An 18,562-nucleotide genomic window follows, 5' to 3' on the forward strand; every position below is an offset into this window, starting at 1 on the left:
TGACAGGAACATGCCCGTGTAAGGACGTTTGAGGGGTAATCTTGAAGGGGAAATTAGGTATTTCAAGAGGGTAGGATAGATTGTATGTGTTTATATATTATATCTCACTGCGATTGAGGAGTGATGGATTCTATGTTGATTTTCTGAGGGACGCACGTGATAGGCAAGCCCGTGTAATGACAACATAGATTCATTCCTAATTGATCACATTTAGGTATAGATTTCAATCCTTGGCCGGTTGTCTATTGCAAGAGAGAACCGGCAACCTTCTACAAATGATGGACAATTGAGGAATAAGATTTGGTAGATCATTTACATTGAACAATCCTTACAAAGAAACCAAAACTCCCAGAACATACCCTTTATCGTCATCCTTATTCTTGTTTCTTATTCTTTCATTTCTTTATTTACTTTTCATAGTTACGATTAGATTCTGTAAACCAGTTGATTAGTTGTTTAGCTAATTCGCGTTGAGACATCTTTAGTGCTTATTCCACTCCCTGTAGATACGATATCTTTTATTATTACTTACGACATTTTCGTACACTTGCGGAGATCAACACCCTACTCAAAAACTTTTAACTCATGAATTGTTTTAAAATTTTAACTTTCTTTATTGTTTATTTCTTAAATACTTCTAAAAACCTGAAAACTTTACCATAAATAAGTTTACAATAGTATAAGGAAGCTATTAGCATTATTTTAGAGTGAATTAGAGGGGTTTAGGTTTAGATATAATTAGGGACGGAATCAAAGATTTCATATTAGGAGAGAAAGTCGAAAAGTGTGTGTTTATGTTGAAGGGTGATTATGTTATTGTCTCCTATTGACCCCTCCTTTTTGTGCTCGTACACCCTTTACACCCCTGGATATAATATTGTGTTAAAAGTAAGAAGTGTGAATTCTTAAAATAATTTATATAGGATGAATTATGAGCGAAGAGTTTTTTTTTTAATTATTATGATGATGAGACTAGTGGAAGGATCAAACCTAGCTCATCTTCCACTTTGGAGTGCCTTGAAGCTGCTTTAGTCCAAGCATCTCTAAAGTGAGTTTTTTTTCCCCTTTTTTATTAGGTTTGTTCCACTTTTTTTCTTTGTAATTAGATATTAAAAAACAAAATAAAATTTATTTTTATAATAAATAGGTCATTTAATATTAATTTGATATCAACTTTTTTTTTATGAAATCCCTTAATCAAATAACTAAATTTAATTTAATTTTCTATTTTCTTATTTCCCCCTTTTTTATTTCTTTTTTAATTTTGATTTAGTCCGATTCACATTAAGTAAACAAACTAATATTTCACTTTATTTTGGAATTGAAATACATGAAAAGGATATTAAAAAAAATGTGTTTTTTGATAAAAATCGAAGTAGGTCCTTTAATAATTCTCAAAACCTGCTGTAGAATTATTACATAGTAAAGACATCCTAATAGGATGTTAAATGAATATTATAATATCTATTTAATTTTTTTTTTATTGTGAGTGAGCATTATATAGGGAAAAGAGAGTGGAGTGTTTAGAAATTGTTCATCCCTCTCTCTTCCGTTTTTTTGTTTTATTTATTTATTTTTAAATGGTAAAAAATATATTAAAAAAATCTAATATTATTTTTTAAAAATAGTAAAATTATTTTTTAAAAAATAAGATTATTTTTAATAATAATAATAATAATTTAAATATTTTAAAATATATTTATTTAAAAGTATTAATTTTAAAATGATTGAGTGAATTATGAGACCTAAAAATAAAAGGGATGTAGATAAAAAAAATATATTGTTATAATGAATATGTGGGACTTCATATTTTTTTTTAATAAAATGATGGATATTATTATGAGTTAGGATTATAAATCCTTAAAGAGAAATATTTTATCCTTACAAAACATTTTTTTGGAAGAATAAAAGTCAAAGGCAAATAAAAGTCATCATTTAGATTATACAATTCAATTAATTCTGAAATAATTGATTCGGCTTCATGCCCACCAAATAAATGAAAAAAAGTACTGTGATTCTTAATATTACACCCCCAGCTTAGCTAGTAATTCAAATACACCTATGAGACGTGAAACCTGATTTATAAAATGCACCAAACCCTAAAGTTATGAGGTAGCCTTTACACCTCAAGTTATGATACAATGGATATTTAATTATCATTTAAATATTCATTATTTGATTTTTAATTATAATATATTTATAAAAAATTTGCTCAAAATAAAATGTACAATAAAAAAATATTGAACTTTTAAAATATCCGTCCTAAATATTTTCTGATATAACTTAACAACCGATACAAAAATTTTATAGGATCAAATTCTTGGTCCAAATTTAACCATACCTAACCTGACTAATGGTGAGGTCACCTTTATAACCACATACGTATCGGAGAATGAGCCACATCCTTCTGTGGCAAACACGATGACTCAATTTCCTTCGTAATTTTTTTTTATGTTTTTTTTTTGTTGCGTTCTCTTTAGTGGGGAACAGAAGTAACCACAAGTCTATCTCAAATCTTCTTCAGCCCTGGTTCTCTCCACAGCCTATCCCTGGCCCTTATCCGCTACCAGGGAAATCCCTTGGCTGGCTTGGCATGACAATGTGGATTTTTGTGGTCCTTAGAACCTCTAATCCATGAGATTACGGTGAAATTTCGTGTCTTTTTGGCTCAAAGATCGAACTTTGTTTCGTATCTCGCCGTCTGAGATCAAGCTGCGATCGAAAGATGCGTTTTTTATGTTGATTTCGAGAGAATCTCATGTTCGTGTGATGCCATGGTTTCTTTGGGAAGCGCGATGGTAGTCTCCCCGGTCGTCTTCGAGGTCTCGCCCACCGCCGTCGTCGTCGGGAGGATCCACGTTGTTGGGGTTAGGTCTGGTTCCTCCCTCAGCTCGAGGCAATGCCGTCGCTTCGGAGGCCGTGTCTACAGGTGCATGGTGACCACTAACCTAATCGAGGAGAGGGGAATTCCGTCTTCCCTGCACGGGGACGCCGATCTCATTCTCAAGCCTGCCCCCAAGCCTTTACTGAAAGCACGCCCCAACGGCCCTGAAAATCCTCCGACCTCATTGGAAGACCGAGAGAAAGTCGTAGAAACTCTTGGCGAGGTTTTAGAGAAGGTAGAAAAGCTCGAGAAGACCGCGAATGCAGTGAGAACTCGTGGTAAAGCGACCAAAGATAATGGCGTGCCCAATGGCAGCTCCGAACAAGTTAGGCCGCAGAATGCAACTCCATCTACAAGGAAGTCGAGCACTGGTAAGAGTGTTTGGCGGAAAGGGAATCCTGTCGCGAGCGTGCAAGCGGTGGTTAAAGGAACAAATGTGTCGGGAACTCCTGCAGTAGCCCCTGTCAAGCCAAGGCTGCAAGCAAAACCTGCTGTTCTTTCACCTACACAGAAGGAGAGAAAACCCATTCTTATAGATAAATTCGCATCGAAGAAGCCGGCTGTGGATCCGATTGCAGCTGCAGCAATGATACCAGTCCCTTTGAAGCCGGCAAAAGGGTCCTTGACATCCAAAGTCAAAGATGAGCGTCGCAAGAAATCAGGTGTTACTAGTGGTTTGCGTAGACAGTTGGCGGAAGATGGTGAGATAGAAGAGGAAGCTTCAGAGTTCAGTGTACCTATCCCTGGGGTCATGAAACCAAGGAAAGGAAGAAAATGGAGCAAGGCGAGCCGTAAAGCTGCAAGACTCGAAGCAGCTAAAGCTGCAGAACCTGTAAAAGTTGAGATACTTGAGGTGGGTGAAGAGGGCTTGTTCATGGAAGAATTAGCATATAATTTGGCCGTTAGTGAAGGAGATATTCTTGCATTTCTATTCTCAAGGGGGGTCAAGCCTGATGCAGTCCACATTCTAGATAAAGACATGGTTAAAATGATATGCAAGGAATATGATGTGGAAGTAATTGAAGTTGATCCAGTTAGAGTGGAAGAGATGGCAAAAAAGAAAGCAGAAGTACTCGATGAAGAAGACTTGGACGTGCTAGAAGACAGACCTCCTGTAATTACAATCATGGGGCATGTGGATCATGGGAAGGTATTAGGGATTTAATTTCTTTCTATTGTGTTTTTCATATGGATCTTGAACTGTTTTCTTCTTCGATTTGCCTTTGCAGACCACATTGCTGGACTATATCCGAAAGAGCAGGGTAACCTCAAATATCCATTGCAGCATATTCAGCTAGTTGATTGAATATCTGTTACAATACAATTTCAGGGAAGGCAATTGAAATTAAGTTCATTCTTGTAGGTGGTAGCATCAGAAGCAGGCGGAATAACCCAAGGTATTGGAGCATACAAGGTTCTTGTCCCATTTGATGGGAAGCCTCAACCATGCATATTTCTTGATACTCCAGGCCATGAGGTACGCATTATCTTGCTCCTTTTCTTGTGCTGCTAGGATTTTTCAGCTGATTTTACATTTTTTGCTTAAGGATCTCCAGATAATTTTGGCTTACACAATGCAAGCTTCTTATTTGAAGCAGTATATGATGTCCTGACTACTCCTAACTGATTTTCAACAGGCATTTGGTGCAATGAGGGCACGCGGAGCAAGAGTAACTGACATTGCAATCATTGTAGTAGCCGCTGATGATGGAGTCCGCCCGCAAACTAATGAGGCAATTGCTCATGCGAAGGCTGCTGGTGTGCCAATTATCATAGCCATCAACAAGGCATGTTTCATCGACTGCGATATTGGTTAATTCTTTATATGTGTAGTGCAAATATCTGATTGTTTCTTTCTTATATCGACTCAGGTAGATAAGGATGGAGCAAATCCAGATAGGGTAATGCAAGAGTTATCGTCTGTTGGACTTATGCCAGAAATTTGGGGTGGTGACATTCCTATGGTTAAGGTTTGTCCTCTTTATCAAAAAAAAAAAAAAAAGAAAAAAAGAAGAAGACAATAACCTAGATGTGCTCTTTTTTTTTTTCATGTTTTTCTACTTCTCTCTTGAATCAGATCAGTGCTCTTAAAGGAGAGAACATCGACGAATTGCTGGAAACTGTTATGCTTGTCGCAGAGGTATAAACTTTGTGCTTAGATTCTTTGATATATCCTTTGTCGAAATTTTATACCTGAAATCATCCTTTTCATAATTGTGAAGCTGCAAGACTTGAAAGCCAATCCAAAGAGAAATGCTAAAGGCACTGTTATAGAAGCAGGTCTTGATAAAGCAAAGGGAGTTGTCGCCTCACTTATTGTGCAAAATGGAACCCTTAAAAAGGGTGACATTGTCGTTTGCGGTGAAGCTTTTGGAAAGGTCTTCCTTCTAGAATTTTTACTTGTCTTGAAAATCTTTTCTCGAATCCTAAATATGCATTGGCGACATTGGTTCCTTCTTTTTGATAGCTTACTACCTTCCTTGTCATTGCTTATATTGATGAGTAGGTGCGTGCTATGTTCGATGATAGAGGAGATCGTGTTGATGAAGCTGGACCATCAATGGCTGTACAGGTTCGTTTTTCTCAGACGATATTATCTTCTTAACCATTAGTCCAAAGATTAGGATAAGTTTGGTTTGAAACTCTCTTCGACTGTTGAAACACAATGAACCAACAAACTTGGCATGTAAATTCTTATTGGATGCTTTGCTCACTCTCTATTATTAATGTATTTATAATCTTTGCTTTTATTACACACTGATGATATATTATGCTGAATTGCTAGAACATGATGTTTAATTATTTCTCACATCCTTGAAACAAAATGCTCAATGTGACACATAGCTACTGATTTATCATTTGTATACATGGGAGGTTTTAGGTTTGGATCTTTGAATAATGTTGAATGATAAAAACTTATATCCCTTCGGATTAGTACCTTACTGTTTGTTGTTTGTGTCCGGTCTCAGCCACACCTCACATTTTGAATACTCGATTTCTTAGGTTATTGGTTTGAATAATGTACCTATTGCTGGTGATGAGTTTGAGGCCGTCGAAACCCTTGATGTTGCACGTGAAAGAGCAGAAATTCGTGCAGAATCATTAAGAGTTACACGGATATCTGCAAAGGCGGGGGAAACAAAGGTCACCCTATCTTCCATTGCTTCTTCTGTTGCAATGGGAAAACAAACTGATCTACATATGCATCAGCTGAACATCATTTTAAAGGTTGATGTTCAGGTAAGATGGCCAAACAATGTTATCTTGTATGTTTATATCATGAGCGAGCATGTTTCCCAATATTATCTCCTCTTGTATGTGCCATAGGGTTCGATCGAAGCCATCAGACAAGCTCTTCGAGTGCTCCCTCAAGACAGCGTTAACTTGAAGTTCCTCCTCCAAGCTCCTGGGGAGGTTAGCGCTAGCGATGTCGACCTGGCTGCTGCTTCTGAGGCCATTATATTTGGTTTCAACGTAAAAGCACCTGGCTCGGTGAAGAGTTATGCTGACAAGAAGAACGTCGAGATTCGATTGTATAGAGTTATCTATGACCTTATTGACGACATGAGAAATGCAATGGAAGGACTTCTAGAGCCAGTTGAGGTGAACACTTTGCTGATATTGGGCTGCCTCTTCCTTAAAGATGTCTGGTCTAAATTCTGGCTTATATTACATCTTCTTCTAGGAGCAAATACAAATAGGAGCAGGAGAAGTTCGAGCAGCATTCGGTAGCGGCAGTGGACGAGTTGCTGGATGCATGATCACTGAAGGAAAGGTAGTGAAAGAATGTGGTGTCCGTGTTATTCGAAACAGGAAGATAGTTCACATTGGTACAGTTGATTCTTTGAGGCGGGTGAAAGAAGATGTAAAAGAGGTATGAGTCCAGATAGCATTGAAACAATGTTTTTCATCCTTATTATTTTGGAATGCCATGTCTTGAACAATGCCTGTCATGCTTACAAATGGAGTCGATCTACTTGTTTCGGGCAAAAAGTAAAAGGTTCTACATGGTTGCAGGTTGGTGCTGGACTCGAGTGTGGTATCGGTGTCGATGATTTTGACGATTGGGAAGCCGGAGACATTATAGAGGCCTTTAATACAGCGAAGAAACAGCGCACGCTCGAAGAAGCATCTGCTTCAGTCACAGCCGCATTAGGTAGAGCTGGTGTTGGTCTGTGAAGTGCCAAAGCTGTCATGACGAAACATTTATGGTGAATTTGAGATGCATAGCTGGTGGCAGTTCGATCGTAAAGCATCGCCCCGGCGGTGGTCCAAAGCAAGTTCATGGCTAAATAAGCACTTGGCTGATCGGTTCGCCTACCAAATCTTTACTTGACCTTCGATGATCCTCTGGTAAAAGTAATTCAATCACTGAATCTCTTCTTCATCTTACTGATTCATCAACCTGTACTTAATAGTGATAGCCAGAATGTGTTTGCCCTGTTTATAATCACTGTGTTCATTCTCTTACCCTGTTTATAAAGCTGTACATGCGGCAATGGGAAAACAGTCTTTTGGAAAGATTGATCGCTTTAATCTTCATTTTCTAGTGTTATTGTCCTGCTAATCATGGAATCAACATCATGATAACAACAAGAAGCTCCTTAAACATATATTTTATTTCATGTTTTCACTCAGGACAATCACATTCTTGGGTCTAAGCCGTCGTTGCCGGCGAGAATTCTGTACTTGTCCTTTCTCGTCAAGTTGGTGCACTCGAATCCGATGGACTGGCCGATCGAGCGCTGGACCTCGTTGGCGACGTCGTACTCCGACCGCTGCCGGCCGTGCGGCTGCACTACCTTCTCCAAGAATCTCAGTCCGTAGAAAGGCCGAGGGTTCATGAGGAAGAAGAAGCAGTCGAAGCACTTGTGCCCCCTGACGGTCGTGCCGTAGAACATGCTCCCTCCGTTGGTTACGGCGACCGGGACGACGTCGCTGACGATCTTCGCGAACAGCGGGCTGAACCGCAGCAGGTACGGCTCCCGGCAGGTGGTGCCTTCCGGGCACACGATCACGTCGCCCTGCTCGACCAGCGACCGCATCTTCACGCCGTCTTGGAGCCTGTCCCGTGCCAACCGAACGGTCGGGATCGGAGAGATCACCTCCGACAGTCTGCTCAAGCTGTACGTCAAGGCCGTTAGTTTCCGTTGGAGGACGATCGACACCAGCACGGGGTCGAGGAGGGTTCGGTGGTTGCAAACGAACAGAGTGTGGGACCCGGAGCCCTTAACCATGGTTGAGTTAGCGTCCAAGTGGGCCTGATGGCCCTGGATTTCGATGCGCATGCCGGTGGCGGCGAGCCCCATGATGGTGAGCTGGCGAGGGGCGAGGAGACCTATCAGGACCCTTAAGACTGCTAGGAAAATACCGAAAGGCAGCCATACAAGGACGGTGAGGAAATCCAACGGCGTGGGACGCTGAACGAGCCGGCCATCGTGGAAGATCAACGGCCTGGGATACTCGCTCCTCGGCCGTGGTTGTTTCGGATCCTCCGGTGGAGTCGAAGGTTGTTTCTGCAATGCAGTCATTCATTTTTTTTTCACTTTAGTCCCCTTAGTTTTGATTAATTAGTTCTCTCGCCCGTGTCCTGGTCACGATGTTTGCACGCGTACGTACCGCATAAAAGGACAACGGCGATTGGTGCGGGTGCTTCCGGCGCGCTCCGACAGTGATCACCGACGTCCCCGCGGTGGCGACACGCAGTGCCTCCAGCCTCCTTTCGCCGTCCATGACGCCGGCGGCGGATGTCAGCCCGGTGTAGAACCCCATGCACGTCCTCAGCTCCGTGCCGAGCACGCCGTCGGCGTCCAGGTACTCCCTCAGGAACGGCTCCGCCATCGCTCTCGGCAGCGCGGTGGCCACGTACCTCAGGGCGCCGCCTCCGCCGCCGCCTTCGTTGAGGAACTCGCGGAGAGCGCCGCGCCGGAGGTCCTCCATGAAGAACTTGGGCAGGGTGGCCTTGGCGACGGCCTTGAGGTCGTCCACCCGGAGGCCGGCGGTGGAGAGGAAGATCATCGCGCTGACCGCGGCCGCCTCGAGCCCCGCGAGCTCCAGCAGGCGCAACAGCGGGGCGGCGAGGAGCAGCACAACGGCGCGGAGGGGTCCGCCGGCGCCGGCCTCCAGGCAGACGAGCATGAAGTAAGGGAAGAGGCTTCCGGAGGCGAGGAGAGCCCCCTCGAGCTCGAAGGCAATGCTTTCACCACGTTCCATAATCTTGCTAGCTCGGCCAGCAAATTCCGATAAACTTTACTTTAGTTTGCCGATGGTGGAGATCAATTAATCTAACTAGGCTATAAATAACAGATCGAGCATGGAAGATCGAGTGCAACTACGTGACAGTGACGACTAGATTTGCCGCCGTCCAAATAAATGCTCGAAAACTGTAAATTCATAGCGGGGTGGAAACAAGAGCATCGATCACAAATTACTCATAGTTATCCATCAATTAGCAATTGATATCGATTGCTCTGAACATCAATTCGAACACTAGTGTAGAAGAGACCTCTATAGGAATGTTTCGTATGAATCATTACTCACACTTAAAACTTGAGTAAAATAATGCAGTTTCTGTGTCCATGATCACGCGAATTTAATTTAATGGATGCATGGTGATCTAGGGCCAAGCCTTCATGGTTAAAATGTGACTGAAACTGAAACTGAAACTGAAACAGCAAGCAATTGGGTAATTGAATCAGTAAGGGTACGTGCAATGCGGAATAAACGCTGAACAGTGCTGTAAATGGAATTCAGAACACGCGAATTTAGCATGAACCGATGTCAATGGGATCCCATTGTCACTCCAATGGAGAACACTCATTTACATATCCACAGTGAAACAGCTGAAAGAATATTGCGACAAGGAGTAATGCAAGGAATAAAGGAGATCGATGGCCACAGTTGCTTCAACAGGAAAGGAAATCAATTAGAAACAGTCCTCGAAAGGTTTCAGAGTGCAAGTGGAGCATTTACTCGAGAGATGTCCTCCTCCTCCTCCTTCGCAGAGGAACGTCGGCAGTGAGTCGGAAGACTGACGGCCTCATCCCTGCCACAAACACGTACACGAAGGATTCGAAAGAGAATTTGTTCTACGATTAAGCAGAGCCATGGTTGTCAGAAATGGCAAGCTAATCAGTAGGTGAGGAGAAGAAGGACCACAATAGAGAGTGAAAGTCTTTTTGATCACCCAACTGGCAACTCCACAGTTCAAAGGGACCGAGAGGCATTTAAGGGAGTTCCTCGTGATGATGAATTGATGATGTGATGATACATGACAAGGCAACGATAATTAAATTCTCTTCCAATTGATGGCTCTACTCAATAATTTGCAATGCTTAAAATGAAAGATTATCAAATTTTCAAACATCCAAAGTCTCAACTTCGAAAAAATTTCTCTTCAGGGTTGATGAGTTAACAACTAAAAATGCTTTCTAACATTTTTTTAATAGCTAGTGAAACATTTTCGCTACCCATGCATTTATCAATTTGGATTCCCATTAAACTCTCTTTGAATAATGAGGAACACATTTTATATTAAATTATTTTATGAAAACTGTTTAGGTTTGTTAATTTGAAGAGATCCCGTATATTTTACATTCAATTTCTAAGCATTTCCCTTAAAAGAGGCTAAAGTCTGTTTACTTGCTACTATGTTTTAAAACTGTTTTTAGTAATCAATTGGTGAGATAAGGACATAAATAGTTTGTTGTTGAATAAATTATTATATTTCTATTTGATGCTCTTGGACTATATTCTCAAGCAATTAGAATTTAATTTTCATGATACATTTACGACAATTAAATATATCGATGATACTGAATCATCACATCAATGACATATATATTAGTGATACTGAATCATTACGTCAAAAGTTATCGTACTTCTTGAATTGACTTAATGAACAAAATATGAGCTCGTACAGTCCATCCCAAGATTAATCAACTTTACTAAATCTTAAATTATATATATAAAAAAAATATTGTAGGTCGCAATGCTAGATGATAAATGATGGAATAAGCTCACCAGACAACTAAAATTTTAACCATAAAATTTTAATCTCATGTCAGACCTATTACATGTAAAAGGTTCAAATTACTCGTGATACTGAATCTTTCATAAAAGTTATTTGTACTTCTTAATTTACTCCAATAATTAATAAAAAAAATTTAGTTAAAGCAAATCGATCCACTCTAAGGTTAGTCAAATACGAAGAACTAGGTTTCACAAGATGTCCAATTGATTAGAAAATAACAACTTTATTACAATGAAAACAAGAAATTAATTCTCCATAAACATGCTCTCGAGAAAAAAATCCTTCTACCATCTAATCATTTGACAGTTGACAGTCAATTATAAACTAATTCTATAATTTATCCTTTTTATATAATTTAAAAATAAATTATAAACAATACTTGACATAAACATAGTTATTATTTTCACTACAAATAAAAAGAACTAGATACTTAAATTACCAAAAATAAATAAATAAATTATTATAAATTAATTTTTGGAATAAAAGAAAATTTAATATTTAAAATTATTTAAATGAGAAAATTGTAATATGCATTGATTTTCACTAATGATGGAATAAGGGCGCATGAACGAAAGTAACTCGCCTATACATAAATATCAATTCTTATGATAATAAATTAAAAGACTAGGTAAGAACCATGCCCTACTACACTATCCAAATAAATCTACACCTTGATTGAGAAGAGAAAAAAATAAAATGATTTATCTTTTTTTACTCATTAATGAAAATACTTCAATCAACAATAATCTCCCTATCACTTTCTAAAAACCCGAGACTCCTTTTAAAATTCACTCAACTTGTGATCTTTACATTTGGACTCTTTTATTCTCCTATCTAAAGAGTTTAAAAATTTTAAAAGTTCACCAAAACTCAAAATTTTGAATGCTTATAATTTAAATTACAAGTTATTACATTTTAGGAGATGATTTTTCAATAAACTTTAAAAAAATAATAATAACCCCATACATGAAACTCTTATCAATAAAAAATTTAAAGAAAGATCTATTGTAAACTCATAACCTCCAAATCATAATAATTTTACCATTATATTTGCAATATTATTTTAAAAAGAAACTCTAGCCTTTACTTAAAAGATGTGTTGACACAATATTAAGCCAATGAATATAATAAAGAGAAAAGTATATCATACAAGAAAGGATATTTTGCTGATTCATAATAGAGTATGGCAATTAATCATCCTAAAGGGTTGAATCAATACACCCAAAAGAGTGTTGGACAATCAAAATTGTAAAAGTAAACAATTTGCTTGCCAACAAACTAACTAATCAAATCATGTTGGATTAATTTAGTCAAAAAAAAATCCTCCTACAAACTATTACTATGGTAAGCACCTATAACTAAATACAAGCACTTGCATTATGAACTTTTTATTATACACCTATAACTAAAAGAAGATACTTGATGTAGCTTAATAAAAGTATTTTTATTTTTGTTAAGCTTTGTTGTCAAAACAGACACTTATTATATTTAAACAAAGATGTTACTACAATTAAAAGAAGACATTTGTTATAACTAAACAAAAACACCTACTATAATTAAACTTTTTATAACTAAACAAAAGTATTAACATTCTAATTAATTGTTTTTACCAAAATGAAGATGCTTAGTGTAACTCAATAAAAAAAACACAGAACCACCTCACTACAAAAATAAATATATTTTAAGATTGATGTTACCAAGATTTACATAGCACTAATGTAAGCACCCTTCACTAGATTGTGTAAAGGATTATTTCACTTAAGTTCTATCCTTCACATCATTATTCTTAAGTGCAAATCTAATGTTATGATGCATCCCTAGAAAGTAATATTCCAAAAGGCAAGACCAATCACTAAGAAAACCAAATCTTTTGTGGTAAATTTGAAATAGATGAGCTTGTATTTATCACATATTCTCAAATTCAATGGAAAAAGTCTCACACCAATTCTTGCTGATGATTTTGACATAGATTAATTTGAAGTGAAGTAAAAGTTGTCACAAAATGCAATGGAATATGTTGCAAAATTGCCATGAATGATTAATTAATCACAATAAACTATGTTGGAAATTCAATGCAAGGGTGTCGCAATGTAAAGAACTATATGAAATACAATCACAAAAGGTAAATAGATAGAATACATCTATCGCAAAACCATAGTAGTTTACTGTTTTTGAGGATGATAGTGTAGATGGATCTAGATTCAATAGCAAAGGGAGTCATTGGTCGAGTAGACTGGCTCAACATATGGAGACTTTGAATGAATAATGCATGACAGAACATCAGCTTTCAGCTGTTAAAAAACAAATTCTGAAAAATGCATGAAGATAATTATTTATTCAAAGTGAAATAGGAGAAATAATGCAATACCACGCATCAAGTGTTTTGTCTTTTCTGATTCAATGAAGCAGAAAGTAGTACTAATGGAGAAGATCAGCAGTTTCTTGCAAATCAGGAATTGAAACCTTTGTAAGAAGCAAATACATGAGCGAGCTCATCATTTCTTGTTCTCAACAATATCCTTACAACCAAATCAGCCGGAGTCAGTCGATAATTAGGTTCAGATGGGAAAACAAAAACATAGTAACAATAAAAGTAACGTGCAATCAAGAAGCATTTTCCTAACTTCCAAAAATAATTCTAGGAAAGAAAAGGCACCGATCAACAGCTCCCACCAGGGATCAAGAACAACACAAACTTTAGTTAGAAAAATCCAAACTTTAGTTAAATCTACATGGAATCCGCTCTCTAAAGTTCCCCGTTTCGCCAGCTAAAACAGAGAGAAAGAAAGCCTAAGCAGAATATATAGGTAGATAAAGGACCATTTTTTGTGTGTTATTAGAGATTGGAAATAAACAATCGGAAGAAAATTAGAAGAAAAAAGGGTAAAGCTCAATATGCAGCAACCAGATCTACGCCAAAAGCTTCCAAGAAGGGATCCGCGAGATCAGGGCTCGAGGGGGCTATGTAGACGGACTTGGCGGCTGCAAGCTTCTTCCGCCGCAGAAATTGAGGGCCGTACGTCCTGGATGCGAAGAAAGGGCGGACTCCATCGATCTGAGCAGGTGGAGGCGCATGCGGGGAAGGGAAGGAGGGGAGAGCGAGGTCGAGGAGTGCGAGTGAGGCGGATCTGGCGGTACTGATCCTCGAGTCGCGGAGGCGGGCGAGTGCGCCGGGGCGCAGGAAGCGGTGGATCCGCTCGTCGACCGACGACGGCGAGGGCTTTGCCCTCGAGCTCCGGGATCTCTGATTCATAGCTAGAGGAGACTCGAACCGAAAATGAGATGTAAGAGAAGGAACAAGAGGAATAAACTCTTTCCTCTTCCTTATATAGCACATAAGAATAAGGCGGGGGGATATTTCTGGGGCGGCGTTGGATTGGATGCTAGAAAGGCGGGAGGAATAAGGAGGGAAAACAATATACGGCAGCAAATTTTAAAATGGAAGGCGGGAGTGTTGTTGTTTTTTAATATTTGTTTATTATCATGTGACTTTAAAGTCACGGATGCAGAAAAATAATTTCTTACAATATGCTAACTGTTCAACGTAATCCGATCTTTCTCCCCCACAGGCCCACACTAAGTTATCTCTGATTTCCTACCTCTTCGACTAACAATTTTGATAATCATTATGAGAAACAAAAACAAAAGAGGTGATTATTCTTATTCTGGATGTTATTTATTGTCCGTCCCTAAATTATAAAAAAAAAGATAAATTATAGGAACAACTTATAGTTAACTATCAAATTAATTAAGAAAATTATAAATAATCATGCATAAATGAATGATGAGATTCATGATGCATAATACGATAAGTATTAAAAACGGTCATGAATACAAATGACAATCAATTGGATGCTGAGTTAGATAAAAGTTAAGGAGGGTCAATGTGACCATCTTGATAGATCGAATGAGTGCGATAGAGGAGGGTGAATATCATGTCTTTTTTTAAAACTTCCCTTTTTCTTTGAAATCAGAGTCGTGCACAGTGGAAAGTAAATATACAAGTTTGTTTACTTCATTCAGAGTCTAGGTCGACTCCTATTCGAAGGTCCGCAGTCCTTGACTGCATCAATGAGCAATCCACTAAGATTCTTCTTCCCGAAAATCTCGAAAAGAAATAATGTGTACCAAATGCAATATTATAAGATGGTAACAACCTACTATCTTATATAAGATTAAGTGCAATACAAAAACAATAAAGGATACCGACTGTGTGTAAGAGTTGAAGCTTAGTCGACACTTGTTTGCATGTAGAGAAATTGTAGAGCAGTCGCTCAAGCAGCACTAGCACAGAATTGAACCACAACAAATTGCATTATCAGCCTCAGACCTCAGCTTTAATTTATAAGATCGTCGATGTTCGATCGACTGAACCAGCTCCCTTTCTTCCTGGCTGAGATCCGATTGCTGATTCGATCTTCGGCATTAACTGCCCATTAAGGGTTCGGTCGACCGATCCCTTTGTTCGGTCGACCGAATAGGCTCCTTCCCTGTTCGTCAAGATTCGCCGAGATTCGCATTTACTGTGCATTTAATATTGATCGTTCGGTCGACCGATCATTCGGTTCTAAAACATCCCTAGCCTATCCCTCAAGTTTTTTTTAAACAACCTTCTCGACATCTACTATGTAAATAATCATAGTACAATTCCCACCGAAATAAACTATCTTAACTAGTGTAAATAACATCTCAAACAAGAGTTTAATAGAAAAAAAAATAAATCAGTGAATCCTCAAGCATCTCCCTATACAAATGAAGAACCCCTCACAATAGAACAAGTATGCTCTGCACTCCCAAATGCTCGGACAGTGCCATGCGTCCATCTCGTCTCCTCGCCTACTCCGTTCGCATATCCTGGAGGTGTCGTCACCTATAACGTAGGCATCATGAGTCTACGAACCCAGCAAGTACGATCCGATATAAATAAAATGACATCCATAAAGTAACAGAAATAGCAATTAGGGGTCTCATAAGTAAGAAAACATAACCCAATTACGATACAACAAAGAAAAGTAAACCATGTACAAATGATCCTACATAGCTAATAGGGTGAATATGTCACATATCCGGTAACCACAATTAGAACCAGTCAACAATCTCATGATCCTAGAGGCATCCCACCTAGAGATCATACAGTCATATAGCCGAAGCTAACAATAAATTACAATATCAGTAATAATTTACAGTATCAGTCATGTTGGAAGGGCCCTCTCCGGAACTCATCCCAGGTCATCCAACCCGTATTGTCACCACATATGCTCATACTCATCCAACTAGCCCTATAGGAACATTGTCAATGCACACTATACTTTTATCGGTAGCACATTCATTCAATTTAAAAATATACATACCATGAAGGAAAACAATAGAGATATGCATATACCAACAGAACAATCTTATCAAGTTCAACAACTTAGATATATTTGAAAACAATGCTATAGTCCCTTAGTTAAACAATCTGGCATTCCTTTTTAAGTTCCCATTCACCCATACAGGACAATATTGGTTTCATAGCAATTCTAGAATAAATGACACATCAGCACTTCGTAGCCAGTCAAGAACAGGTTCACCATACAGATCAGTGGAGGTTTAATAGCAAACACAGAATTCATTCTGCAATCTATGGATCTATCTACCAAAAACCAAATCCAATTCGGAAGACCACCAATTCCCAAACACCATTAATTAAATTTTCAAGCAAACCTCATTATCCAAAGACCACCAATTCCCAAATCCAGCATGAAGAACAAGTTCATAACAAAGTCAGTTCTGAATTTCTAGCAGCAGCATAAGGAAATGACTCCAACCACAATCCGTAAACGATATCATACAGCAGAATAAACATTTCAAGCAAGAACTTCACAAAAGTTTCGAACCCAACTTCATGTAAATCATGAATTCACTCAAGAATATCGCTGAAACCTCAAACCGAATTTAAAACTTCATAAAAACCCAATTCACAACACAATCCACCAATCGGCATCTCTATCAAACATTTAAGCAAGCAGGTGTCACACAGAAATTTGAACAACAAACAGAACAACTTCTCTGGCAACCAAACTCCAACAATTCAGAATGCACAGGTGAATTCCGGAAATCATGCGTCCCAAAACAAGAATTGCAAAGAAACCTCAAGACGGATAAATACACCACGGACAAAAAACCCCAATTCGAAACCAAAACCTCACAGAAACCTTAAGCCGAGACATAAGCTCCTAGGAAAAACCAATTTGCATTTCAATCCACCAATCGAATATTGTAAACAAGATCATCAACTTGTCTAGTTACCTAATCGAACCATCAAGACAAAGCCAAACTAAACCATATCCCGTCGCAACACCAAAATCCGTAGCGAAATTCCGAAGAAAATCACGATACAGAGCATGAAGACGAAGAGAACTGGAATCGCGTCGCATTCAAACGATCATACAATGAACAAGCAAATCCTCTTCTCAGCGCCGAGACCATCAGAATGGTCCTAACCTAGCTGAAACATGAAATCGCGAGGCAAAACCGTAGAACCACAGAAATCCCAAAATCACTCTTCGTTCAACCCAAGGCACTTCGTAGCGTACTATCGAACTCACCTGGGCTCCTATCCTCTACCTTATGGATCTCACATATTCAAATCGACATGTACTTGCCTTTCTCTCGCCCTTTCCTTCCTGGATCACCTCTGGAAACCCTCGCACGTTGCCAACGCCGTCGGTGAGGTCGTCGAGGGTCTTGTGGCTCGGTCACAGTGCCCCCGCTGAGTCGCCGACATGGGGAGATGCTTGGCCGGAACTCGAAGCTCGGTGGAGAGCTCGACCGGAACAAAGTAAGGGTATTTTTTTCTAATTTAAAAAATAAGGGTAACCTTCCCTTTCCTTTCCTCCCATATAAAATAACATAGGTTACGTTAATGAACCTTCCGTCCCTCCTAAATAAAGAGAAGTTAAATACTTTATTTTCCCTCACTTTTCTTCTCTTCCCCTTCGTTCCCCTTTAGTTAATTAATAAACCTGGAGCAGTAAAGGAATCGGCGATTTTTTCTTAGGTTGCCTTTTATACCTAGATCCCTAACCTAGGGTGATTAAAATTAATCAACTCCTACTGGTATTATCCGTTTCCCTTAATTTTAATCCTTCTATCCCTTTAAATCATGTCATTTAAGTTCATTAAAATTCTGAATTTATTTTCTAAAATTTGTAAAAAATTTAGTAAATAAATTTCTTTATTAAGGGTTATGAGACCTTAATTTATTATTATTACTATATATATATATATATATATATTTAAAATAAATTTCTTAATTAACGTTTGGGAGACTTTACATATATATATATTTAAAATAAATTTCTTAATTAACGTTTGGGAGACTTTACAGGTTCAGTCGACCGATCAATGTAGTTGTAGGATCGTTAGATTCGATAGAGGGAGGGTGAATATCGATTAGAAATTTTAGAGTATAAACGCAGCGGAAAAGTAAAATAGACACAAATATTTTTTACTTCGTTCGGGACCTGTGACGACTTCTACTCGAAGGCCCGTACTCCGTGAGTACTTTCATTGGGCAATTCACTAGCAGTTCGAAATAATGATTACAAAAATAGTACAATGAATGCTAATGAAAATGAAAAGCAAATACCGACAATAAAGACAAG

The 18,562-nt window shown here is 38.6% G+C and overlaps 3 protein-coding genes across 3 annotated transcripts; 1 reads left to right on the plus strand and 2 right to left on the minus strand.

The window, feature by feature from the left end:
• The first annotated feature begins 2,522 nt into the window (after window positions 1-2,522).
• Window positions 2,523-7,426, plus strand: LOC122046347 (translation initiation factor IF-2, chloroplastic-like). Its single transcript, XM_042606996.1, has 12 exons — window positions 2,523-4,034; window positions 4,114-4,146; window positions 4,248-4,361; window positions 4,522-4,671; window positions 4,756-4,854; window positions 4,962-5,024; window positions 5,107-5,262; window positions 5,391-5,456; window positions 5,888-6,124; window positions 6,212-6,487; window positions 6,570-6,758; window positions 6,902-7,426. Exons 1-12 carry the CDS (start codon window positions 2,775-2,777, stop codon window positions 7,061-7,063), a joined length of 2,805 nt encoding a protein of 934 aa, XP_042462930.1. The 5' UTR covers window positions 2,523-2,774; the 3' UTR covers window positions 7,064-7,426.
• LOC122046348 (glycerol-3-phosphate acyltransferase RAM2-like) lies at window positions 7,285-9,148 on the minus strand. The gene is made up of 2 exons (XM_042606998.1): window positions 8,504-9,148; window positions 7,285-8,400 (listed from the first exon to the last, which is right to left on the minus strand). The coding sequence occupies exons 1-2, from the start codon at window positions 9,095-9,097 to the stop codon at window positions 7,528-7,530; spliced, it is 1,467 nt and encodes a 488-aa protein (XP_042462932.1). The 5' UTR covers window positions 9,098-9,148; the 3' UTR covers window positions 7,285-7,527.
• A 4,469-nt stretch (window positions 9,149-13,617) lies between these two features.
• Window positions 13,618-14,240, minus strand: LOC122049285. The gene has a single exon (XM_042610688.1). It carries the CDS (start codon window positions 14,167-14,169, stop codon window positions 13,807-13,809), a length of 363 nt encoding a protein of 120 aa, XP_042466622.1. The 5' UTR covers window positions 14,170-14,240; the 3' UTR covers window positions 13,618-13,806.
• Window positions 14,241-18,562: the final 4,322 nt, after the last annotated feature.

Source organism: Zingiber officinale, chromosome 2B (assembly GCF_018446385.1).
Source record: "Zingiber officinale cultivar Zhangliang chromosome 2B, Zo_v1.1, whole genome shotgun sequence".
NCBI lineage: Eukaryota > Viridiplantae > Streptophyta > Magnoliopsida > Zingiberales > Zingiberaceae > Zingiber > Zingiber officinale.